At 38.2% G+C, this 27,724-nt stretch overlaps 3 protein-coding genes across 3 annotated transcripts; 2 read left to right on the top strand and 1 right to left on the bottom strand.

The window, feature by feature from the left end:
* Positions 1 to 2,385: 2,385 nt before the first annotated feature.
* Positions 2,386 to 3,420, top strand: LOC145565403 (uncharacterized). The gene has a single exon (XM_081625422.1). It carries the CDS (start codon positions 2,386 to 2,388, stop codon positions 3,418 to 3,420), a length of 1,035 nt encoding a protein of 344 aa, XP_081481548.1.
* Positions 3,421 to 14,220: 10,800 nt separating this feature from the next.
* Positions 14,221 to 15,549, top strand: LOC145564106 (peroxidase 41-like). The gene is made up of 2 exons (XM_081624450.1): positions 14,221 to 14,724; positions 15,028 to 15,549. Exons 1-2 carry the CDS (start codon positions 14,221 to 14,223, stop codon positions 15,547 to 15,549), a joined length of 1,026 nt encoding a protein of 341 aa, XP_081480576.1.
* Positions 15,550 to 16,520: 971 nt separating this feature from the next.
* Positions 16,521 to 24,555, bottom strand: LOC145562534 (chaperone protein dnaJ 16-like). The gene is made up of 10 exons (XM_081622837.1): positions 24,027 to 24,555; positions 21,764 to 21,887; positions 21,459 to 21,653; positions 21,159 to 21,263; positions 19,507 to 19,557; positions 19,043 to 19,132; positions 18,850 to 18,958; positions 17,492 to 17,640; positions 17,226 to 17,279; positions 16,521 to 17,112 (listed from the first exon to the last, which is right to left on the bottom strand). The coding sequence occupies exons 1-10, from the start codon at positions 24,197 to 24,199 to the stop codon at positions 16,894 to 16,896; spliced, it is 1,269 nt and encodes a 422-aa protein (XP_081478963.1). The 5' UTR covers positions 24,200 to 24,555; the 3' UTR covers positions 16,521 to 16,893.
* Positions 24,556 to 27,724: the final 3,169 nt, after the last annotated feature.

Raw genomic sequence — 27,724 nt, 5'->3', positions numbered from 1 at the left:
CAGTTCACCCTTTGGGCTAATTCAAATTTAGGGATCAGTTCTGAACAGTTATGTTTCAATCTCCTACCAATTGTTGTTGCGCGGGATCGAACATGGGTCTTCTCTACCAATTACAGTCTCAATCACTACTGCACCAATAACCAAATAGTAGGTATTAATTATTTAAATATCATAATAATTGCATATATATCCTGGCATATATGAGTGGCCTACCAATCTAAAAAATCCCTTATCTCCGCTTTCAACATGCGGACCAACTAATAACTAACGTTGAAACTTCATCTATAATATTATAATAATTTTCAACTCTGTTACAAAAAACCAGCTCACGCAATATCAATCTGAGTAGTACTCCGTATTAACTATAAAATGATATGATTACAAGTGGGTCAAACTATGAAAAAATAAAAGACGAGTATTTTGTAATCCAAAACAAACAATATACATTTAATACCTTATATACTATATATATATACGTTATAGCTAAAAAGCTAAATAATAGACTTGCACAATTTAACACATACAAAACTAAAATTTCATAAACATGTCTTTATTTCAAAGAAAAGGAGCAACATATATGGTTATGATTTGCATTTTTCTTAGTATTATTCTTATAAATATGGTTGAAGGTCGTGGCGGAGGTGGCGGTCGTGGTGGTGGTGGTGTTGGTGGTGGTGGAAGCCGTGGCGGTGGTGGAAGGACGACTACAAGGAGATCTCCGGCAATTATTGGAGTAGGAGGAGCTGGTCATCACGGATCATCTCAAAGCTCCCCTATTTATCAACCATCATTTAAACTTATTTCTTTTATTTTTTCATTCATATTCTTTACAATAAGTTGGTAATAGAAGATATTCGATACATCATATGTTCATTTTTTTGGGATCATTTTTAGCATATGTATATACCTTAAGCATGCTTGATTGTATATTATTACATGGGTGATTTTGGGTTTTTGTTTGAGAATTATGTTTGATTCTACCTTATATTTAATTTGTTATTTGATTCTCAATCGAAGAAATAAAGATCAAATCTATTTTATGCTTATTCTACCTTAATTTGCTTTTTATTTTTTGTAATCTGATGAAATTAAAAATAACCCTATGTTCAATCGTTTACTTCTAGACCGAGTATTTGTGCCAACACCCGTGAATCGTGTAGAAATCCAAAATATGAATGTAATAAGTCAGTCAAAGTAGGAGGCTTTTAGTATACTCTGTAACTAATTATATATTCTTGTTTGGTCATTATATATCATACAAGTAAAAGATTATCCAATATAATAATAATGAATGTCCCTAAAACATTGTTCCTGTACGGGATAATACCGACTGTACGTGATAATACCGACAACTCACCTATTTGGCCGATAATTGACTTATTAATTAGCCAGCAATTAAGCGAACCAACTTAGCATCCATAATGGCCGGTTTCTCGGCCACGTGGAAAGCAGCTTGAAACCACGCAGGCACCTGCCACCTATAAGGTCGGTGCGCCACCTGTAAAGTCGGTGCGCCACCTATAAGGGCTGGTGGCACCTGCTTGGTTACTCCCCTATATATACCCAGCCACATTTTCACAATAAGGTACGATCTCTCTCTCTACACTCTTTCTCTCTCTTCAAACCTTCCTCCTCAGATTACTAACTTTGGCATCGGAGCGGTTATTCCTGGATAACCCCCGGGCTAGATTATCTGTGCTGACTGTGCAGGCATCAAATTGGACGGTAAACCTTTACCATCCCCAAGACATCTCAGTATCGGAACTCATCCGGAACAATTGGCGCTAGAAGGAGGGGAAGTAATAACTTCTATCGTCCAAAAAAGACCTCCCACAGTCATGGAAGGAAATAGCGAAACTGCACCGGAATTTTGATAGCGGCATCCTGGCCACTGACGCCAACAAGGCCGTAAACACCGTACCGGATATAACGGTGGAGGATGAAACCCACCTTCTTCATAAGGACACTGTAAACGTACTACTAACACCGGAAAGAACTCAGGCTATCCTGGATCCCTTGGGAGAGTTCACTCCGGAAGAGTTAGAGATAACGGCCAAAGTCATGCAGGCAATGTCCCGGAAAAGGAAAGAGGCCGGGATTGCGGCCACGAAGGAACCACAGAGAAGGCCGACACCGCCCGTAATCATCAACCTCGAAGATTAGTTCAATCAGGCCGAGCAGCAGCCTCAGCCACGACCACCACCGTGTGAAACGGTGATGCCCTCTGAACGACAGGTTACAAGAACTGCGCAAAGGGGGGAATCAGAATCATACCGACAGGAGGCCAGTAGCGGGCCGCCGAGGCACTTGGCCAGGACCATCATTCGACCAAGGACGTCTCCCTTTACGCAAGAGGTCCTTGATCAGCAAATGGAAAAAATAAAAATGCCGGCATGTACCTATGACGGCAAGGGTGATCCAAAGAGGTATGTAGCGGCCTTTGAAAGCCATATGCTGTTATATACCGATACTGATGCGGTGTGGTGCAAGGTTTTTCCTACAACGTTGGTGGGGGCTGCCTCAGATTGGTTCACTAATCTCCCACCCGGGTCTATCGACTGTTTTGAGACCCTTGTCGAGATGTTCACAAGTCAGTATGTGAACAACAGTGCAAGACAGAGAACCTCAGGGGAACTCATGTCTATCAGGCAAAGAAGGGACGAATCACTGAGAGATTTCGTTCGGCGTTTCAATAATGAAGCTAATACCATTCCAAAATTACAGCAAGAGATAGCCGTCATGGCTTTGATGAGTGGTCTAGCCGACAGTGATTTTAAGAGATACATGGCGCGGAAATCCTTCCCCAACCTGGGGGTAGCATTCAGCAAAGCTCATGAATATATCAAGAGCGAAGAACTTCTGAAAGCAGGCAACCAGACGGTCTCGGCAGAACCGTCTCGGCGACAAAACACGTATGTACCAGTAGAAACCCCGGTGGAAGGGGTTAGAAGGCAGAACCCACAGAAAGCGAATAGACCTGCCAGAGGTCTGGGACGGTACAATAATTATACTCAACTGAACACACCAAGGGCCGCTATTTATTCAATAAATCAGCACAAGGAAGATTGGACTCGGCCAGCACCAATGATAACGAAGGGCCGAGATATAAAGAAATATTGTATGTTCCACAAAGACGTCGGCCATTATACTGAAGAGTGTATCCAGTTGAAAGAAAACATTGAAGACCTTATTAGAAAGGGACACCTCTCCCAATATCGGTCTCAGGGGGGATCAAGCCGACAACCCGCACCAGTGGCCCGGCAAACAGAATATCGGAAACAAGGAGATCCGTCAACACAAGATGATACATACCGTCCAGGTCATGCTGATTCTTACCGGAAAGGTACTACACCTCTTGGACGTAAGATAACCATAGAGGTACGCAATTACCGGGGGGCCCGTGCATGGGGGTTCCGTTAGCGGAGCAAAGAAAAGCTTGTCGGAATTCAAGCATGTTGTGAATGCTTTAGGAGTGGATGAACGGCCTCGGCCTGCGATGATGCCATGTGTATCATTCTCCGAGGACGATGCAAAGGGTATAGTCTTTCCTCATGACGACCCGTTAGTGTTGATATTGGCAATTAATGGGTGCGACGTCAAGCGCGCGTTGGTAGATGGGGGCAGCTCAGCAAACATTTTGTTCGCAAGAGTGTTTGATGCAATGATGATAGGCCGAAAGTACTTGACGCCGGTGTCGTACCCGGTTATCGGTTTTAACGGGTCAACGGTCAGACCCGAAGGAAGCATAATATTCAGGTCAGAATTGGAAAAGGATCGATGGCACGGGACGTGATGACGGAATTCCTGATTGTAGACGTGCCATCAGCATACAACGTTATCGTTGGTCGACCATTGATTCATGATGTACAAGCAGTGGTATCGACATATCACCTCACGATGGTTTATGTGTCTAATATCGACAAAACAGAACGTATCCGAGGCAGCCAGACAACGGCAAGAGAATGCTATGTATCGGCATTAAAGAAACCTGGCCGACAAAGTTCAACGAACTTGCATAATCAGAAAAGGGAACGATCCCCCTCTACCCAAGATTTAGCAATGACGAATTTTGATACAAGGCCCATAACCATCCCAAGACCGCTGCCGGGAGGAGAAACTATTGATGTTGAATTACAGCCCGGAGTAACTAATCGTACGGTTAAGATTGGCTCCGATATGGATAGCGATATGCAGTGCCACTTGATTGAACTCCTGAGGGAGAATGCGGATGTTTTCGCGTTCTCGGCCGATGAAATGCCAGGTATTCATCCAGATATAATGGTGCACAAGTTGAATGTTGATAGGCGAGCCAGACCGGTACGACAGAAGAAAAGAAACTTCTCAACAGAAAAAATCGAAGCGATACAAGCAGAAGTGAATAAGTTGTTAGCGGCAGGTTTTATAGAGCCATGCACATATCCAGAATGGTTAGCCAATGTCGTAATGGTTAGAAAACCGTCAGGAAAGTGGAGGATGTGCGTTGATTTTACGGATTTAAACAAGGCGTGCCCAAAAGACTGCTATCCATTGCCGAGAATAGATAGATTGGTCGACTCCACCTCAGGCCATGCACTTTTAAGTTTTATGGATGCCTTTTCTGGATATCACCAAGTTAGCCTCTATCAGTCGGATCGAAACAAAGCGGCATTTATCACAGATGCCGGAGTTTATTGCTATAAAGCCATGCCTTTTGGGCTGAGGAATGCGGGAGCAACATACCAAAAACTGGTAGATAAAGTTTTCGCCGACCAAAAAGGGAGAAATGTCGAAGTTTATGTTGACGACTCCATTGTAAAAAGCCGTCTAGCTGCAGATCATATTGAAGACTTAAAGGAGACATTCAATACTCTCCGACAATACCGGATGAAGCTGAATCCCAAGAAGTGTGTGTTTGGAGTCAAGTCCGGAAAGTTCTTGGGCTTCATGGTTAGCGAAAGAGGGATAGATGCTAATCCCGACAAAGTTGAAGCCATCCTCAGCCTTCCGCAACCGAGATCAATTAAAGACATACAAAAGTTAACGGGCCGGATGGCGGCGTTGACAAGATTTATCAGCAAATCGGCAGACAAGGCACTACCATTTTTCGTAGTCCTACGTCAAAACAAGACTTTTGTTTGGGGGCCAGAGCAGGTCAAAGCATTAGAAGCCGTTAAGAAACATCTACGATCATTACCCACAATAGCAAGGCCAGAAACGGGGGAAACACTACAACTTTACATATCGGCATCCCCAAAAACAGTAGCGGCAGTACTATTAGTGGAACGCAAGAAGACACAGATGCCAATATATTTTGTAAGCCATGTGTTAAATGCCGCCGAACGACGATACCCACTGGTAGAGAAAACCGCATACGCAGTCGTAATAGCAGCAAGAAAACTAAGACCGTACTTTGACGCACATACCATTGAGATCTTAACAAATCAACCGTTAGAAAAATCTCTGCAAAAGATGGAAACCTCTGGGCGTCTGCTGAAATGGGCGATTGAATTGTCGGAATATGCGTTGATCTATAAGCCAAGGGTGTCGATTAAGGCGCAGGCCTTGTCAGATTTCATAGTCGAGACCTCTTACAACGAAGAGGAGGACAAAATCGGCATCTGGAAAGTGTCCGTTGACGGCTCTTCTGCCGCAACAGGATCCGGGGCCGGTATAATCCTGACTTCCCCACAGGGAGATATATTCGAATATGCAATAAGATTCAAGTTTAAGGCATCCAATAATGAGGTCGAGTACGAAGCAGCACTGGCCGGGGTCCAATTATGCATAGCGGCAGAGGCAAAGAAAGTAGAGCTTTCCACAGATTCGCAGTTAGTAGCAAGCCACTTTGATGGAACGTACGAAGCACGTGAGCCGACAATGATGGCCTATCTAGAAAAACTCTGAAACGCAACAACAACACTTGATCAATTTGTGATCAATTTAATACCCTGTGGACAAAACACTCAGGCAGATGCGTTGGCAAAGTTAGCAAGTTCTAGTTTTGATAACTTAGAACGTACAGTGATGGTTGAGGTTCTGGAACAGAAAAGTATAGATGAAAAAGTACAGAAAGAGGTAAATTGCGTAACTCAAAGCCGAGAATGGTATGACGATATTCTGGCATATAAATTGCAGGGTGTACTTCCGACAAATAAAAGCGAAGCACAAAAGATCAAGAAGGATAGCGTCTGGTTCATTATGTTTCGGGGCATGCTATACAAGAGAGGCTTCTCGCTGCCATTGCGTAGATGTTTAACGGCATATGAGTCAGCGAGATTAATAGAAGAAATACACGAGGGCGATTGCGGTAATCACTCAGGCGGCAGGTCAATGTCCTTAGAAGCAATGAAAAGAGGGTATTATTGGCCGACAATGAGCTCAGATACTCTATCCTACGCCAAGAAGTGTGATAGGTGTCAGAAATTTGGCCCAGCAATTAATCAACCACCTAACAACCTAACACCTATCCTCAGCCCTATTTCATTCGCCCAATGGGGAATGGATATTGTCGGACCTTTTACTTCGGCAACGGGAGGCCGTAAATTTCTGATAGTAGGAATAGACTACTTCACGAAATGGATAGAGGCGGAGCCGGTTGCGAAGATAACTGTCAATGAGGTAAAGAAGTTTATTTGGAAAAGCATTTACACCAGATTTGGGTTGCCGATAGCAATGGTATTTGATCACGGTTCGCAATTTGACTGTAATCCGGTCAAAGATTTCCTCAGCATATATAAGGTGAAGTTCGCATATGCCGCGGTTTGCCACCCTCAATCTAATGGCCTAGCTGAAGCCGCTAACAAACAGATACTAATTGCATTAAAAAAGAAGATTGACGACGCCAAAGGACTTTTGGCAGACTTGGTGCCGGAAATATTATGGGCTAACAGGACGAAAACAAAAGAGACGACAGGAGAGTCACCTTTCAATCTGGCGTTCGGCTCGGAGGCCGTCATCCCTACAGAAGTAGGGTTACCGACATTTCGAATTCAACACTTCTGCGAGGATCAAAATGACTTGCTATTACGACAGCAGTTAGATTTCTTACCGGAAGTAAGGCTAACGGCTTCCATTAAGTCTGCAGCCTATAAGAACAGAATGAGCCAAGCCTACAACAAGCGCGTCAGCCATAGGCCGTTAGAAGATGGAGACCTAGTATTGCGTAGAACAGCTGCAACGGGAAAAGGAAATGTCGATGGTAAATTCATGGCAAACTGGGAAGGTCCGTATCAAATACACGAAACAATACGCCAAGGCTCCTATCGTCTTATGAGACTAGAGGGCGCCCAGTTGAAAAATGCTTGGAACGCAGCTGTCCTGAAAAAGTATTATGCTTAGTCCTATGTATTTAGTACTAGTAGTAACTAAATTTGAAGTTCTTAGATGTCAGCGTAACTATTCAATATGTGTTTTGTACTTATCCTTTAAAAGGACAACTTTGTGCGCAAGTTTTATTTTTGCGGAAAGCCGTTAATAAGAAATGCGAAACAATCAGCAATGACAACGAGAACCATCTGCCCACTTTCGATATGGACATGTAAACGGCCTAGCTAGCCGTAACAGCCATTCAAGTGCCGAGATGGTTGGATAACTATGCACCTAAAGGTGAGTTGAATAGACGGTCTGATCCACTGTCGTTGCTCAGCCTGCCAAAGGTCACAACGAAAGAGCACAGATTTGTTAAGGGAAGTAATGGATTTTTTCCAGGCCCATCACGGCTGTAATTTTTCAAGGACAACATTAAGTTTCACGAATAAATGTTAAGACATTTACTCGTCAAAACTGCGGGGCTAGCATGATATGAATAAGCAAAATTGGCAGCTAACACAAGCACAAGCCCAATATCACAGAAAATAAACATAAATTAAACATAGCTACCAAAAAAGAACAGATTATCGTTTACAGCCGATAGTAAAATGAAAAGTTTGCTGATTAAAACATAGTCAGAAAGAGGAAATACAAAACCAAAACAAGTAGTCCCTTATCGGACATAGCATACAGATATGAGTTTTTTCAAAAGACAAGTAATTAAACAGCTGGATGATGACTGCCCAAAACACTTCAGTTCTTTTTGGGCTCAGACTCCTTCCCTAAACCGTCATCATGAGAAGGAGTAGCAAGAAGGGCGTCATCAAATTCTTCATCAGGAAGGCCGCGAGGATCAAGGTTCTTCATAGTTGCAAGGCTGGGAGGATCATCGAAATAATCCTTCTCGTAGCTAGTAGGAGAAAGATGTCGGTCAGACCCATAAGCGTCCTCCACTGCCTGCCATTTGTCCTCGCCCCAGTCCTCGGCTTTACATACGCACCGATGTGCAGCAACCCACCCACCAGTGTAACGGTCAATCAGCTTGTGACAGTAGATATCAGATTTCAGAAATTGGTTCACGGCCCGACGTTTCAGCGCAGGCCTCTCTGACCGTGCCAGCTCAAGGTCCCTCTCTGCCATTTCCCTCCGAGTCTCCTCGGCCTTCAGCTTCTGTTCCAAATCAGCAATTTTCTTGGACAGAGACTCCTGGTCGACCACTTTGAGCTCTAGCTGATTGATCCGAGACTGCAGGCCTTCAACCTCAATCCGATGAGCTTTGTGCTCCTCATCAGCCTTCTTCAAAACCGCCTCAGCTTTATCGGCCTGCCTCTGATAATGCTTGTACATATGAACAACCTCAACAGCCGAGGTAACAGTCTGCAAAGATATACACAAGAGTAAAAAAAAATGTATATATACATATATGTATATATACCCTCATAAGGTTGTTCATCAGCAGACCACAAGGGGCCGTGAACCTACTGCCAGTCCTATCTGCGGGGGTAGGTAAGTCCTTCAACATTCTCCAGCCAAGACTACCCCCGGATAACGGATCATCAGCGTAAATAGATTCACCCCTATTAACGTTCAGCTGAGGCCGCCGAGCCTCACTGGCATTGCCGACAGGGAAGTCCAGAAGTTCGTCAGCAATTTCTTGAGGAACCTTCACATGTGGAACCTCAATGAAGTCTGGAACCGGCGCGGGCACAAAAGCGTTATGAATACCAGCTGTTGAGAGGCCGATTAGGACGTGGGGAGCCCCCTTAGAAACAGGAATGATCCTTTCAGCTTGAACTTGGGTATCAGCCCCTTGAATTTCTTTCCCAGAGTCGTCAATTTCAATATCCTCTAAGTTTACGACGTCCGGGGCAGCAGAAGACTCCTTTCGGCCAGTAGCTGAGGTTGTTCTCTGCTTTTTCGACTGATCACGATCAGAAGCCGAGTTAGCTCTCTTCGACCTTACGGTACCTCCACCTCGTCTAAGTGGGAGACTGGTAGCCCCAGTAGGTCTTGATTGAGAATGGGCTGTCATATCTCGCCTACTTCTTTGACGGCCTTTCTAGGCTCTGGTAGCAAATTTAGGAAGAGTGTCGAGTTTGCCCTTAGGGTTAGGTGGACACTGCTGCTTAACACGGCCGTCAGGATGAAGCCCTAATTTAGCGTTATCTAACTTATCAGGACCTGTTTTTCAATAAAAAATGTATTAATACGGTTAGCGAAAAGCTACAACGGCGAAAAGTTCCAACATAATAAACACTAGTCAAAATCGAAACAATGTATAATGAGCAAATATACTAACGGTCGCAGATACTCAACGATAAATTAAATATTACAAGAGGCCAAATAATGCACGAGAACGAATTGGTATAAAGGATAATTAACACAAACTTAAAAACAATGGCTAAATTCATACCATATTCATCAGTATGGCAGAGACCGACATGAGACAGGGGAGCGTTGCCCAGAATATAGTTACAATTGGGCAGCCACTCCCTTGGAACGACCTTTACTTTCCTACCCTCATTTACATAAAGACAATCGAAAAACCGAAAGGCTTTTCGTTCAAGAACGCCTAACTTTCTATCTCTAAGGGTGTCAAACCAAGTATGAGGAAGGTGGAAGGTCTTCCGTAACCCAAAGTTATCAGGAACCTTCACGAAATAGAATTGATTTTGCCATTTTTTACAGCTGGTCATTTTCGGCCATACTGTAATCTTACCGGTAGTAGTAAGAAAAGACCACCAGCCTGGAGATTGACTGTCTTTTTTCAATCGATCTGAATTTTGCGAAACAAATTCAAAGTTAGCGGAAAGTCCATATAAATCATAGTCCAGACCAAGGCTACAACATTGCGAACCGCTGTCGGAGTTAGCTGCGCAATACAGACGTTCCAAGCTTTAAAGATATTTTCTATGAAGGGATGAAGCGGAAAACGAAGACCAAACTCGAAATGCTTAGCATATACCGCAATATGTCCCGCCGGACAATCAAAAACGTTGTTGCCGGAAGAAGGCAGAGTAAGCACATAGTCATCGGGTAACCTGAAGAATCTCCTACCGACACCGCAGTAATTCTTCTCAATAGCAGTCTCCAACCACTTATCATCAACTTTGGTAGTCTTCACCTTTATGTCCTCGGCTAGTTCCAAAGGACGCCGATGCACGTCATCATCATCTTCTGAATTATACGCTTCATCCAATCGCTCCTTGGCAATAATTTGTTCGCCGACATTGATGTCTTCGTTTATTTCAGAATCTGTCTTCTCGTCATCAGAGCCATTACCTTCAACCTGTTCTCCGCTACCATCAACCTCATCACCTGAGTTTTCACTCTTCTCGGAAGCTGTGCTACGCTCAGTAGACTCCACATCCTCATCAGGGATGTCGGCTGTTTCATCTTCATGTTCTACCAAAGGCTCCTTGCCTGGACGCCTGACTGAACTCTCACCTTGGCTAGGATCATGGCTGGGACGTTTAGTTCTCGGCATTTTGACTCTTTCAACACCAATTTTACCAAGATTAGAACCGTATTCGTCGAGGAAGATGTATGAGTCAACGTCCTCAATAACACTGACAGACTCAAGTTCAAGAAGATCAATAACTTCTAATATACCAGGATTAACAGACCGGGAAGATTTTTTAGCTTCCTTTTCTGATGCTGAGGACAAGGGTACAAACGGGTCAGCCTCACAGGCCTCACCCGTAATAGAATTTTTTATAGACTTACGCATAACCAACTCAACAAATGTAGAAACATCAAAACCCACTACATACAAGTCACAAACATCGAACAAATAAATTAAAAAGAGAAATTCAGAGTATTTTTTACCTCTACACAAAGCGAGAACTTCGACGAATCGCAAAAACAGGAGGGAGCAACCAAGTCTTGACGCGACTGAAATTCGTCCACCAGAGTATAAACCCAGAAGTATCTTCGCACTAGAAATCAAGCGGAAGCAAACAAGATTTATGTTTGGGAATTTCTTGAGGAATTTTTTGGGAATTTTTTGAGAAATCTTTCGCCAAACTTGAGATGAAATGAAGGAACTGTTCGTATTCCTTATTTATACCCCCAGTGAACAGTACTTTGATTTGACATTTGGTGCATGACATCCAACGGTGGAGATAAGCGCACCTCTTCGTCAAAAATCGTTCGACGTTTGACACGTGCCCCACTACTTTTTACTTATTTTCAATTTTTCCCGCCTATAACAATGTCCAAACAGGAGCATGACTAAGGTTAAATAACTGTCGGTACTTTGCTCACTTGGGGGACAAATCGGAGATTTTTAAATCTCCTACAGTTATTTTATATTGAGCAACGCACTGTCGGTACTTTGCTCACTTTGGGGACAAATCGGAGATTTTAAATCTCCTACATCTATTTTATATTGGAATTTTTGCTGGGCCACATAACTCATTCGAAGTCATAAAGTGCGAACGATGACTTTTTGTCAACGTCCCCACTTGGGGGGCTAGTTGTACGGGATAATACCGACTGTACAGGATAATACCGACAACTCACCTATTTGGCCGATAATTGACTTATTAATTAGCCAGCAATTAAGCGAACCAACTTAGCATCCATAATGGCCGGTTTCTCGGCCACGTGGAAAGCAGCTTGAAACCACGCAGGCACCTGCCACCTATAAGGTCGGTGCGCCACCTGTAAAGTCGGTGCGCCACCTATAAGGGCTGGTAGCACCTGCTTGGTTACTCCCCTATATATACCCAGCCACATTTTCATAATAAGGTACGATCTCTCTCTCTACACTCTTTCTCTCTCTTCAAACCTTCCTCCTCAGATTACTAACTTTGGCATCGAAGCGGTTATTCCTGGATAACCCCCGGGCTAGATTATCTGTGCTGACTGTGCAGGCATCAAATTGGACGGTAAACCTTTACCATCCCCAAGACATCTCGGTATCGGAACTCATCCGGAACAGTTCCTACGTTAATAAGTAAAATTTTCCATCCACTTGCAACTCCACTTGCTTCCTCTATCTTTGTCCTCGTCTAAAAATGTGTCCAGTGAAACCTGCTGCAACTTGCAAGTTAACACTAGCTTTGGTAGGAGGGCGTTCAAAAGGAGGATATACAAACTATTGCATAACGAGAGGTAAGGGTGTAACTAAAAATAAATGCATATTCTAAATTTAGAGTAGTATCATTAGGTGATGAAATGGTATCATTGAGTAATCAAATACTCCCATCATCCCATAATATAGTTATTGTTTGTGTTTTTTCACGGTATTTAAGAAATAAGAGGAAAAAGTGGATGAAATACAATAACTAAAGTGAAAAGTACAATCATAGACAAAAGTTAGAGAGAGTGTGGAAAAAAGTACAAGGCATGTGCAAAATTCAAATGTAATTTAGGAAGTACAATGAATAAAGTTAAAAAAGTGATGGTGTAATGGTCTTTACATACTATCAAAAATAAAAACAAGAACTACATTTTGAATCTCCAAAATAGGAAAACATAAACTATATTATGGAACGAAGGGAGTACTACCTTCGAGTGGTACTCCCTCTGTTTTTTTTTTTTTTTTTATTTGCATCACTTTCCTTTTATGGATGTTTTTTTTAATGCATCACTTCTATATTTAGTAACTTTATACTATATTTTATCATTCTCTCTTACTTTAAACCCTACTCATATCATTTCTCTTTCTTCCATGGTCCCCACTTAATAATAAAAATATATATCCTCTCTCACATACTTTCTCTTTCATGGTCCCCATCTTACTTTTACTATACTAATTTATTCAACCACTCACAATATTATATTACTCTCCTAAAACTTTATGCATTTCCAAGTGATGCAAAAAAAAAAAAAAAAAAAAAAAAAAAAAAAAAAAAGAGGGAGTGCTATATATTTATGTTGGTCGTTCAGTTCACCGCTTGTTTCACCATTATCACGTATTTTGGTTGGGTTCCTTGATATGCTTTTAAGTTTAGTTTAGTTCATTTCAATTTAATAATTTTTTTTTTTCAATCTCCTCTTATTAGGGTTTTTTTATTATTTTTTTTTAATGGTAAGGAGAAGGACCCTGAACAAACATCAACCCATACGATTTTTTTTGGTTCTGTATTTGTAGGTCAAACACTTTGAGAGTGAGGGGGAAAAGATAAGGGATCCCCCACCCTCAAAGTGCCTCTAGCAGGAATTGGATCCCTAACCTCAAGGTTGGAAGGTACAATCCTTACCACTAGACCAAGCTTCACTTGGTATTTCCTTATATTAGTTTATCCATAAGATAAGGACTTTTATAAATTACTCTTATAGTCGTATTAGTTTATCTATGAGATGGAAAAACTTTTATATTAGGTTTGTCTAACCCTAGGTTGTGAGGACATTAAAATTCTTATATTTTTCTATAAATAAATTAATACTTTTGTGATCTTAGCTACCTTATATTTGATTATATTTATATTCTAAAAGCTACCCTCTATCTGTTGCTAGTTGATTCAACAATACTACAAGAATAAGAATATGATTTAGAATGAAAAAATGCACCCATTACTATTTTTAACATGTAAAGGACAACAAATCTATGGTATTTAATTTCCACGTATCTAATATAAGAATTGTAGAAGAATATGTCAAAATTGTTCAAATCAAAGAAATTGGAGAAGCCAATTTTAGTGTATCTCGTTAATTTATCCCATCATCCATTCAAATACAAGCAAAACATAAACCAACCAAACTTTATTACAACTCTAATCTCTCTTGAAAGAATTAATAAACTCCAATTATATCCAACCTCCTTCCTATAATTACTCTTCTCCACCAATTAACCCTTCTCTTTTCCAATCTAAAATAAAAATTTAGATCCTAAAACAAACACCTTAGAAAAACACTAGGGTGAAAAATAAAACTGTCATAAATATAAAGTAACAAAATACCAAAAAAAAAACGCCATTTCTTACAATGGCGGAGTTATTATCATCAAATAATATGATGAGAATAAACAAATTTTCGGTTGTTTTGGTCACCATCCTTCTCCCATTGTTGGTAGTACAATCAAAGAGGCCACCTCCTCTTACAAAGGACTACTACAAGAAATCATGTCCTCGTTTCGACGACATCTTAAATGGCATTATAACTACCAAACAGGCAGAGACACCCACAACAGCAGCTGCTGTGGTTCGAGTTTTCTTTCATGATTGTATGGTGGATGGATGCGATGGATCAACCCTCGTGGCATCGAACCATCTCCATGGCAAGGCCGAAAGAGATGCTGACATCAATCTCTCTCTCCCTGGAGACGCCTTTGATCTCGTGACTCGGGCTAAGACAGCCCTTGAGTTGGAGTGCCCTGGCATTGTTTCTTGTACGGACATTTTGGCTACCTCGGCTAGGAACCTTATTACGATGACTGGTGGTCCTTTCTATGAGGTTCCCCTTGGACGTAAGGATGGTCTAGTTTCCCAGGTCTAATCCCGACCCCACTTATATAACTTTGTTTCTTAATACATACAATATTTTGACTTTTACACTTAACAATGCACATCATTGATCATTATTTTTTAAAAAAATAGTCTAAAGAATTTACAGAATAGGTGATTCTGTTATTGGTTAAAACATATCTAGCTATTACGACCTATTTCATACATATATCATGTAGACTTTGTTATGTAATAAAGGTTGTTACAAGTCTTACAACAATATATATGGCAATATTTTAAAGATAACATATTACATTCTAACATGTTGTATTTGTCTCTTTGATACTAGGCCTCAAGAGTGCTTGGCAATTTAGCCCTTCCAAACATGACAATGACTCATATCATAGACATGTTCAAGATCAAGGGGTTCACAGTCCAAGAGATGGTGGCTCTTGTAGGTGCTCACACAATTGGGTTCTCTCACTGCAGCGAGTTCAGCAACCGTATCTTCCACTACAGCAAAACCCAACCCGTGGACCCGAAGTTGAACCCTAAATACGCTGAAGGGCTCAAGAAGTTATGTGCCAACTACACCAAGGACCCAACCATGGCGGCTTTCAACGACGTTATGACCCCTGGAAAGTTTGACAACATGTACTACAAGAACCTCCAACGTGGCCTAGGCCTCCTCGCCTCGGATCAAGCCATGGCCGAGGACCCCCGGACCAAGCCCACAGTGGACCTCTATGCTGCTAATGAGACAGCCTTCTTTAATGACTTTGCTAAGGCAATGTTAAAGGTGAGTATTTACAAGGTTAGAAGTGACAAGGACGGAGAAGTCAGGCACAGATGTGATTCCTTCAACAAATAAATGGAAAATCAATTATGAGATGAAAAGGAATTCTAATTAGGAGGAAATGAGAAAGAAAGTCCTTTATTTTCCTAGGAATGAGATGAATGTTGGACCTAAAAGAAAAGGAAAAAACACCCAACCAAAAAATTTCATGTAATCATATTGTAGTGACATCAATTTGATTTTATTGTCATTTTCCTTTCTTTTTTTTTACCATGTTTTTATGGTTTGATTTAATTTCTTTTATGTAACTTAACTTTCCATTGTAACCCAAAAGAGTTTCATTTTACATTTGTCGTACTGTCTTATCACTATATAGAAATTATGGTATGCCTAACTTCCTGTTAGAATTTTAATGATTTAAAATAAATAAATAATAAAATTCTATTGTATCATAGTAGGAAGTAGAAACTACCCGTCTTCAAAATCAGCTCAAAACATAATTCCAAAAGTAGAGCTAGCTGTTGAGGTTGAGATGATGAAGTAGTAACATCACTCTCACCTTGTATCCCTGAGATCTAGGAATCAAGCCTCATAGGACTCATTTGAGGGATTTCCCTTATCTCCCCCCTCAAATGACCCCCCTTCTTACCACCAAAAAAAAATAGAGCTAGTGCGACTTGGGTTTGTATCCGAGTTGCTACCCTGAATTGTAAGGTCTAAGCTAAGGAGTAATGCGCCAGGGACTCAACTCAAGTATTGGCCGTTTATGTTTATGTACATTGTTTCACTTGTCAAAAATGTCCTCCTGTATTGGCCATTTATGATTATGTAACTTGGTTTGCGTATGTGAATACTGATAAAAAGTTGATTTAAATGTTATTAATAAGAAATCAAAATTTCAAAAGTTGGATTAATTTACTTGAAATATGAGATTGTCAATACAATCCAACAGAAACGCTCTAAAATTTTAATAAAGTTCAAGCAATATACCCCCACATTTACTACTGTTGACCACTAAAAAGTTGCATCAACATCAGCAAAACAAGTAATGAATAAATCATGCATTTTATACAAGCTGATGCTCGGAATACATGAAAAAAGTAGTGTATAAAAAAGGAAAAGGAAACTACATGAATGAATATTACACTAAAAATGAATGACTAATGCTTTACAGGAGAATTACCAAACAAATATGTAGTCGTATCAGCAACTGCATGAAAGAGAACAGCCTGATGCATCTGAATCCAAGATATGCTTGCCCCATATCCTGAAATTTTGCACAAAATTGCAGTCATCGACATGGTTTCTCCATTTTAATCCAAGCAGCTGGATTAAAGATTCTCATCACTCCCCATCCGTATTATAAGAATCCCTAACTCTGAGATAAATAAGATATAATATGACATCATCTTACTGCACTCAGCATGACTTCCTCTTATCGGCCTTTAAGTGGATATTAAACCATTTTTTCTTCTTCAGCCTTTCCCTAACAGGCTTCCTTTCTCTTGAGCTTGAGTAACCCTCTTCTTTAGACTCTTTAGCTGAACTCCTTTTGGTTTTACTTGAACTACGCTTCATCGGAGGAGCAACTGTATATGAGGCATGTATTTCATTTCGCTGTTTTAGAAGGTCATCAATCTGCAGAACATGTTAAACGCATAAATGAGGTTGGGATTCTTTACATTAACAGCAGAAATAAATGAAGATCGAGCTTTAAAATGAAAAGGCTCTAAAATACTCTTCAAACTAACCGTTTGCATTTCTTTTGCGTATCTATTTGTCATCTCAGTAAATTGAGTAAGAACCTACACAAGTACACATGCAGAAACATGTAAGACAAGAACAGCAAACAGCTCAAAGTCTTCACACCCTACCCTATCTTTCCTTTTCTTTTTCTTTTTTAGGGTATGTTAGTTTTTCAGTAGATTTATTCCCTGAGATCGAAAGCTCTACTGTGTTGTTCCTTGCATTATTCATAAATAAATAAATAGAAAGATAGAAGAGTGCTAGGAAATACTTCTCTGTATTCACTCTCAAACTTCGAGAGTTCTGCCCTTTTAGTTAACAAGTGAGCTTCTACTTCTCTAAGCTCACCCTTCTCTTTTATAAAAGGTGAAGCACAGAGAGCTTCAATTGTGTAGCTCATGCTTTTGAAAAAGTTATCACCTGTAAGTATGCAACAAAAAAAAATGTTTAGGTCTCTCCTAGCAATTTATTTATGCGTCAGGATTCCAAATACATATTATAATAATCATCCCATACTGAACTTCACATTTAGGTTTACCATAAACTAATGTGGATTGATAAAAAAGAGTTATGTAAAAGTTGAGAATGGAAGAAAAAATAAATGAGGACAGTTCAGCAGAATTTTTAATAGAACATTAGAACTCCATTCTCCTTCCCCTATCATACACCCTCCACTTAACCAAACAACACAAAATCAACAATGAAACCCAAAAATCGATTCTGATTCAAATGTTAACACCGCTAAAAAAAAACGAATACATTTTGTTCCACAGTACATGCAACACTTATATTCTTGGTAGCTTTTTACCATATTCTATCATTTGTCTCTCTCGCCATAATCCCACTCAAAATATTCTCGTTTCTCTCTCACGATCCCACTTGCCAGTGGCCACTTGTATAGTTTAAAAAAAAAAAATTAAAAATCTCACATTCTCTCTTCATGGCTTCCATTGTTCTGTTATTTGTTTTTAAAAAAATCAACCATTTGCCCCACTTGCACACTATAATACTCCACTACTGCATATAAACTCTCAAGTAATGCACTTATTTTGGAACACAGGGAGTACACATAAATCATGGACAGAGAGAAATTCACTAGATCATCATAGCTAAAAGATATCGGTGACAATAAATTATTCCATGAAATTTCATCAATTCTAGCAAAACCAATAAAACAAGGGGAGAATAGAAAAGCCACATTTAAACAAGTACCCTCACAGCATCAAAACCTGACATATATAACTTCAAAATTCCTCGGGTCAAATTTCAGCTGCTCTCAATCTATTAATAAAATAAATCTGAAGGGTAGCAGACGCTGGGAAAATAAAGGAGAGAAAGAATAAGAGACAACCAGAGTGGCAATAGTGTTGGTTTAATTTAAACCATTTTAGGCTAATAAAAAAAACCAGCAACTTCTATCAGAATTCAGAAAAGAGGGGAGAGAAACTTTGAATCAATAGTAAAGGGTTACTTTGTAATTGGTAATTGGTACTTCAAATAGAATGCAAAAAAACAGAGGAATATCAAAGTGTGGATGATGTTGGGATAATATAACGAACATTCCAAAGTGATAATTCATGCAACAACAAAGAAGCAGGTGCAAATTTGACCATAATTAGATCCACTGACCATAAACTGCAAATACGTGTGTTCCAGCTTTCAATTCAATCACTTCACACGGTTGAAATCCATCCAGCTTCTTAAAAAAGGCAGCATCTGGATCTTTTGCAGCTGCCACCTACAATATTCACAATACTGGGTATAACAAATGCATGCCTTAATTTGAAGTAAATAATTGAAAGTGCAATAAATGATAGCTCACCGAACTAGCAGCACGATCTAATCGATAAACAGGGAAACCAAGAAAATACATTCCAGCAGATGTGACCTTTCTACTCTTGGTGCTGTCTTCCTATTTCGAAAGAAGCAAGACGTTAGCACTTTACAAAGACGAGCAAATTTAGCACATCTTTTATTCCTTTCAATTGACAACATATGTAGTTGAAGTAAATATTTAGACAATAAAAAGGTCAACACTATATTTTTTGATTAAAAAAAAAAAAGAATATACTACCTCCGTTAAATATTAAGTTTTACTTTGGAATATTTTATATCTCACAATTAATACCCCGAAGTTGCAACTTATATTTAACGGAGGTAGTATGATAAAGATTGCAATTTTTCTTTAAATTTAAACCAATTTATGCAGGCCTACCAAAAGAAAAAATATAGCTATTAAACCTCTAGTGGAATCATGTAATCATAGTTGAAAGAAATGAGGAATACCTGTAGAGCAAGACTTAAACCTCCATTTTCTTCTTGTTCAAAATACAGTAGCTGCACAAAAGGTATACATCAGTACGCAACAATGATTTTGCCATAGTAATTTTTTAAAAAATAAAAAAATTAGAACCAACAGAGATGAAGTCCAAAGCCAGTGGGTTCCAACTAGAATACGACAATCAAAGAAATTCAGCAGCCAAATGCTTTAGAACAATCAGCATCAATAATTAAGCAAATTATCATTTAAATAAATGGAAATTAAATCTGGAACTCCAACCAACAATTACTTTCATGGTTGATAGTTGAGAGAGCATTAGTACGTTTCCATGTTCCTTTTCCTGGACTAGCATTCTGGCAAAGTAGAGAAAGTAGCAGCAAGAAAGAAAAAAAAAAAAAAAAAACTCTTCAGTGAAGCCCATAAAGTGTTGGCTTTTGACAAGTTATGCAACCATAGGTATATGATGAGAAGATTAGCATGGGTTGCAGAAGGGTGAAGCAACAAAAGATGCTAACAGAAACAAGGTGAAAATCCTAAAACTTCACAAGACCCAAGAGTCCTTCTAGAAGAAACTTCTTATAAAAACTTGTGCAGTAGAGACCACCAAACCAGCTTACTTTCTTGATTTGTCTTACATTATAATATAGTATAACAGTATATATCTTAGAGGTCATATATCAGCTTATAATTACTTCTCATTACTCATCAAAAATAAAAAGCACTCTTAACTTCAAAAGTTCCAAAATTGCTTTCTACCAGTAATACAAGAATGAGTGAAAGAAAACATAGATTAAGGAAGAACAGAGGCCTTCAAATATCTCAAGCTTGCACATAGAATTGTGATGCAGAGACAGATTCACTTACCAAGCACTAGAATGCACATTATTGGCTCTGGTTAAAGGCAGACTCAGTTGATGAATCACCAGCCTTTTATTCAAATTTGACTGTTGTCTAGAATCTAGAAAATTCATGCCAGGTTGCAAAAGGTATGCAACTATTTTTACTCATGTCAACTACCATATAAACCACTAGCAAAGAAAGTATAAAATTCAACGCTTCACCAGACTTTTGCATTGATTTACGTAGTCAACTACTAAATGCAAACTAGCAAAGGCAGTGTCTTGCTGGCGTAGCAGTTCAACACCTAAACCGTTTTTCTGATTTGATTTACCTATGTCTAGACTCTATAACATCAATGCCAAGTTGCACTGGAGCATTCATCCTTGCATGCATAATATCATATGCACCACTAACAAAAGAAATACTTCCTCCGTTTCTATTTACATGACTAACATTCCTAAAATGGAAATGTCATATTACTTGACCCATACTATAATTGGTAAGCTTTTGGCAAACAAATTATCTAAATACCCTCATAAAGTGCATGTGGGGGACAACTTTTGAGGGTAATAAGGTGAACCATGTGCACCAAATACTATTTCTCTCTCCTCTTCTTAAATATTGTGCCAAAGACTATAGGTCAAGTAAATAGAAACGGAGGAAGTATTACAGAAGCATAGTGGTTTAAGCCCTAACACACACTAGGTTGGGTATAGGATTCCAAGATCAGTAGTACAAGCCCTCCCAGGAGCCTAGACCAACTCTAGGCCTGAGAACTAGAAGCGGAAAGGAAATAGAACTGGCACATAACACAAACCTTAAATTTGCTTTTATCAAATGATTGCACACGGCAGACAAGTCCACCTTGCGCCTCTTCTTCAGTTATTGAGACGGAATAAAAATGAGCAGACTGTTTTTCTACCTGTAAACCAGGTTGGGATTAAATAAGTCCAAGAAAACAAAAACAAAAACAAAACAAAAGACAGATAATTGACACTTCAGCTATTGAGACAGAATAAAATGGGCAAATTGTTTTTCTATATGTAAACCAAGTTGGAATTCAACAAGCCCAAGAAAAAAAAAATCAAAAGAGAGACAATTGACACTTCAATCGTACCTTTCTAAATAAAGGTTGGCCTAGAGGAAGAGGTGAGACAGGTACCCTGCCATTTAATGCCTCTTCTAACACTGTGGCAGAGACTGTGGTCTTGATGGGCACACCAAGTTTGCTAAATATTGCCGCAAACATTGTATTTACAGTTCCCAAACTTGAAAGATCAAGCTCAAGTTCTTGATTTTCAGATTCAACAGCCTAGTTTGTAAATAAAACAAATTCACCCAAAAAGAAGAGACATATATTGGAAAATCAAAGGCCATTCAAATAACATTACATGCCTAGGCAGTTCCTAGGTGGTTGCTCACCTCAAAACCAGCTGTGTCATACTGGCGTCTTTTCTCAGGATCGGATAGTATGTTGTAAGAGAATGTGACCTCTTGGAACATATCCGCAGCCTTAGGATCATTTGCATTCTTGTCAGGATGATACCTGAAAAAAGTCATAACAATAGTCTTATTCAATTGTAATTGTAATCACTACAATCATACGAAGTATATAATAACAATTTGTTATGATTGTCATCCATAATACGGTTACTGAGCATGCTTTCAAGGTGGCAAAAAGTAGAATAAATGAGCAACTCATAATGTAGCATTCATACGACTTTAATTTGCCTCATCTCCCTCAAACCCATCACAGGCTCATAACACAGCTTGCGATTCAGGATCAGAAATCGCAAGCTCCATTCAGCTATCTAATCTATCTAAGAAATAGAAGGACCAACATTACCTAATGTAAACAGCGCGATGTTTGCCTCAAAGTAAATACAAATATAAATATACAATTAAATTTTCAAAGTAGAATTGTAGAAAACATTTTTTTTTTTTTAAATAACCCTCCTTCCCTCTAACATCACGAACCCACCAAATGCCGTTGGACCCACTAATACCCAGTGAACCCTCCATCCAAGCTCGCTCCTCCTTCCTCCCCCCGCTCTTTCCTACCAAGAAGCCTCATCTTCCTTAACCCACTACAAGTCCCAATAAAAGATCTGTCTAGGAGGAATCTATGCCTGAACAAAAGGTTTAGCTGGGGACTGAATGACTGATGATGGGAAAGAAGATGCCTCTTTCCAGAAGGAAACAACCAACAAGGAGACTACATTCCAGTATCCCAGTTCTATCTAGCATAGCGGAAAATAAGGAAGATTGCACGATTCAAGCAACATAATCAAATATGCATAACACAAAATCCAACAAGAAGCCTTGCATTCTCTTCTTTTTCTGCTCAGATAAAACTATCTGAAATACTATTGAATTCTGACCAAAAGCTCCAGCCGCAAGCAGACTTAATCAAGATTCAGCCAGCCTTCCAACAGGGCTTTGTAAAGCCTGTGTGACTTTTCCACAACATTTGATGCACACAAAAGGTCTCTACCATCACAAACTCATGGTATTGACGCGTTCATAGCATCTAGTAGCAGGATATAGCAATGTGCAAGCTTGAATTGTCCTCACAGTCTTATCAGTAAACAATCTAAACTTGCTTCTCCTACAACCAACAATGAAAGTTTATGTAATTTCATGTCTTTAAAGAACTATACATAGATTGATACATCCATTTTCAAGCTTTTTCAAGCCATCTTCAACAGTGTAAAAGCATACTTCAAGATTTTCAGCATAATTCTACTTTGACAATGATGCCAACATAAATAATCAAGATTAACACATTCAAAATCCTCACGCAAACACCAAGCACTCCCCATGATGAAGCTCGTAATGCGGTAATGGACCGTAGCACCATCTCTTGTATAACGATCCTTTAAGATTGGCTTGTGTTCCATGACAAGCAAATAAAAGATGGAAAATCCTAGGGTGAGTTTTGTTAATATACAACGTACAATTAAAAATATCCAATAGAAACAATAAACCCTTATTAGTTACAAAGTATTACGCTTTCGAACCCACAATGTCATTAATAATGACACAAAAGGTTTAGCACGCAAACAACCAAATGTTCCATGAGTCGATACAAAAGCCTCGCACAAGTCTTTGATTCCAACAGCAGGCCATTTATAAATAGTCTTGGTCTCTTGAAAGCCCCAACTGGGAGTGATTGATGGTCACAAAGTAAATCATACCTTCTCCTTATTATATGAACTACAGCTACTTGAATCCTGTCTTGAGGGCTCGATGCAACACGCAGTCACACACCCGATGCCATTTGACTAACTAGTAACTACCATTTCACCTAAACACTCTTGTATTTGCATATACAACAATTTAGCCTCCATTTCTCCATTAAAATCCTAATCTTTATTACATTCCCACCACTCATTCAATTACCCACTAAAAATTAAACTCACTCAAAACACATTTACACTAATTAACTTCTAAAACTACAACAATTTCCTCTAATCATAACCCAAAAAAAATTTCAAATTCAAATTTCAAAATAAACCAAATTAAATAAGAGCCCACAATACATGAATGAATCTTAGCTCAGCAATGTAAATAAATAAAAACAAAAATAAAAAACAGACCATAAATGCCAATCAAATCAAAACCCATAAATTCAAAAATAAATAAAAGACATTAATTTAAAAAATAATATTAGTAAAGAACATACTTAAGAGCTAATTTGCGATAAGCGGATTTGATTTCTTGATCGGTGGAGTTTAGAGAAACGCCGAGAACTTCATAAGGATCACGACGGAGCTGCGGTTGTTGTTGCGGCGGTTGTTGTTCTTGCTTCTTCCCGGAACTCACTCTTTCCGGCTTCGATTTCTGAGCTGCCGGCATTTTCGGAATCGATTAACCAAATTCTCTCTCCTCCAACAAGAAATCAACCAACCCCAGAAAAAAAAAAAAAACAAACCCTAGAAATCTACACTCTTCTTCAGAAATAGAAATCTACCCTTCGACATAATTATAGTAACAAACATAGTAGATTCAGTGAGATACGAATCATGAATAATTATTTTCGAAAAATGAATTTTTTAAAATTAAAATGTGATTTTCGACACTTTATTTCGTTGAGAAATTATGGAAATTGAAATTTGGGGTTAATTGAAACTAATTTTCATATGCGTCACAAAGTTTGAGTTTAGCTTAGAAAGAGAAAGAGAAAGAAGAAAGAGAAAGAAGAGAGAGAAAATTTTAGTACGGTATAAAATTTAGGTGAATTTTTTTTAATGTTTCATAAAAAGAACTTGAGCTTTCATTCAAATTTTTAAAAATTGAACTTGAGCCTTTTGTGTTTTGTCTCTAGAATTTTGCTCACTAGGATACACAACTAGTTAAAAAATTTTAAAATGGTGACTCAATTTTTTGCTGGAATTTACAAAATTAATCCATATATAATTAAATTGTGGTGGATTTCTTATATTTCTGTAAGTTCGAATGAGTTATGAAATACTGTACGTCTGTACTCTGTAAGTTTAATATAGCTTAATCATAACTCGAATCGAGATCGATCTAGTCAAAATGATTTGAGGTACGTATTGAGTATTACTGCGTAGTATTCAATCATCATTTCTTCGTTATTTAAAAATTGCCTCATTTGTCATTTTAGTTAGTCCCATAAAATCTTTTTTTTTTATTTCTGTAATTAACCTTACTATTTATCTTAGCAGCATAAATCATTATAAGGTGAAAATTGAATGGGACAAACATTAAAGGAAAAAGGGAGTAAGTTAATTTAAATAGTCTAATGATGACTCGAACTAAATACTCTCAAACCAATCCAAAATTAAACCAACTGATCATTTGTCTAAATAAGATTCCACGTGTAAATGATTTGAATATGATTGAATTGACTCATTTGTCACATATTAATGATCCACGCCTCAATTTAAATGTAAGGAGAGATATCCACAAGTAAAACTTAGGCCCTGTTTGGTAATTAGCGGTTAGCTGATTGGTAAGAGCTAGATGTATTAGCTGTTTGGACTAGCTAGTTGCATTAGCTGTTTTGACTAGCTGATTTATAAGAACTCTTTATGTGGAGTTGTTTGGTAAAATTAGCTTATTATTTGTAGTTGTTTGTTAGTTGAACATATAAAATGACAATTTAGGACATTGTTAATTTTTTTTTACTTGACTAAGATAAAAAAATTGGGAGGGCAATAATGTGAATTAGAGTAACTTTTAGGATAAAATAGTCTTTTGACATCCATTACTCAATAAACTAATCTAAAAAGCTCTATTTTTTAGCTTTTTACAAATAAGCTTATTTGCCTCAATAAGCTCATTTAAAAAGCTCTTTTACCAAACAACCAAATTAGATGATTTATCTAGTCAAACCTCTAATAAGCTCATTTTTTTTATCAAAAATTCTAATCCAAACATGGCCTTAGACTTCGCCTTTATTAACATCTAATGTTAATTTTCACCAAACAGCTCTTCAAGTTCACATCCTACAAAGTTGTGCTTACTACACAATTTAAATATACGATGCTAACTAAATGACCACTTAAATTAGCAACTCAAAGTATATCAGTGTGGAATCAACAGCCTAATTAAGAATTACTTAAACAAAAATTATTTATAGGATCCCATGTGAGTAAATGAGTATGTTATGGAGGGTGCGCAGTGTGCACCTAAGACAAGATAGATAAAATGTGATTAAAAATCTATATCTATACTTAGTATTTAAAAACTCAAACCAAAAAGACATGTGTCCTCATCCTATTACACTTCTCCATCTTCTTTTCCAAGCCAATGTGCCACATGTCATCTTATATGTTTAATTTTTTTTTTTATTACAATATCTTTCTTCACTCTTTCATTAAACCCTTCATCTTCATCTCCCATCTTCAATTCAACCTTTTCCTTTTCGTATTTAATTTTATTTCCCCTCACCTTCTTTTTTACAAAGCTTCATTTTGAATCAAAGTCTAAAAAGATAAATTTCTTTAATCATGGTTTTTGTTATACATTACACCCATACTAATTTATTGATATTTCCTCACTCATCTCTCAATACAATTATCTATGAACAACCCGTGCATTGCACGGGACAGAAGGCTAGTTAGATTAAAAGAGTCTTTCACAGCTTTCAATGGTTAGAAAGGAGAGAGAAAGAGAAATGAGGTTGATTATTGCCATAATCAAAGCAATAAAGGTAGGGCATTGAAATCATAATCTTTAGGCTAAGGAAACTTGCTTTTCAATTCATATACTGTAGTTCATATTTTTATTGATTTTGAGTATTTTTCACATTATCACATGATCCTTAATAGGAATATGATGGTGTTTTTACCCTTTTTCTTAGATAAATTTTACGGGTTGCTTGGCTTCCAACTTAGTGGTTGTAATTATTACCTATGTTTTATGTTCTGTTCAATCTTTGCGCACAAATTATTGACTAAAATAGGTGTAGATTTTTGTTGTTTTGATGTAGAATAAATGCTATTGCTACCAATAAAAAAAATTACATTTTGAGTATAGAAAGTCATATGTCTCATAAAAAAAAAGTCATTGTGTAAGTGCTTGTTCATTTAAGCTTAATTTCACTTCACTTCACTTCAATTCAGCTTCAATCAGTTCAATTCAGTTCAACTCCTAATTTCCTTCTCTCATAAAATATTCATTTAAGCTCTATTCAGTTCAGTTCAGTTCAATTTAGCTTCAATCAGTTCAGTTCATTTAAGCTCAATTCAGTAAATGTGAACAGTCTCTAAGTGTAACCTCCGATTCAATAATGTATTAGTAATAGGCATAATTCAACTTTTACTCCATACTAATTATCTTTGATTAAGGTATCTTAATTTTTTGATTAAATTAATTGAAATGATCTCATCAATGTCTCTATACTCTATACCCCTCCCACTCCCCAGTCCTCAATAGCTCGTTTTGTCTTTCACTCAAATTAACCCCTATAATCAAGTGTAATTTAATGAGGTTTTCAACTTGAAAATAGGAAAGTTTACTACTCCATACATCCTAATTAATTTGAAAAGGTAAACCATCTATAGCATTAGTTTGAATTGAATAAAAATAATACTAGTGAAATTGTACAAGTTGGGATTAATTTCGTTAATTTCTAAAATCTTTATTTATATTATGAATATAAAATTTGTAATAGTTACTGCTTCGTACTAATCATACAAAAAGTCGAAACATCTAATAAGTCGTATTTTTTTCACCCTCATAAGAATGTGAAAGTGTCAATTTTATTATAGCTACACACTTGCTTCTTCCATTTCTGCAAACTTATAAGGCTTTGCTTTAAAAGGAATTATTTATTTAATTTTTTTTTTTTAATGTTTGGTAAATTTTATTGACAAAGGTCCGTACTTAATTGTTATATTTTGCGTGTCATGT

Source organism: Chenopodium album, chromosome 10 (genome assembly GCF_948465745.1).
Source record: "Chenopodium album chromosome 10, dcCheAlbu1.1, whole genome shotgun sequence".
Classification (NCBI taxonomy): domain Eukaryota; kingdom Viridiplantae; phylum Streptophyta; class Magnoliopsida; order Caryophyllales; family Amaranthaceae; genus Chenopodium; species Chenopodium album.
This window is presented reverse-complemented; position numbering and strand designations above follow the sequence as displayed.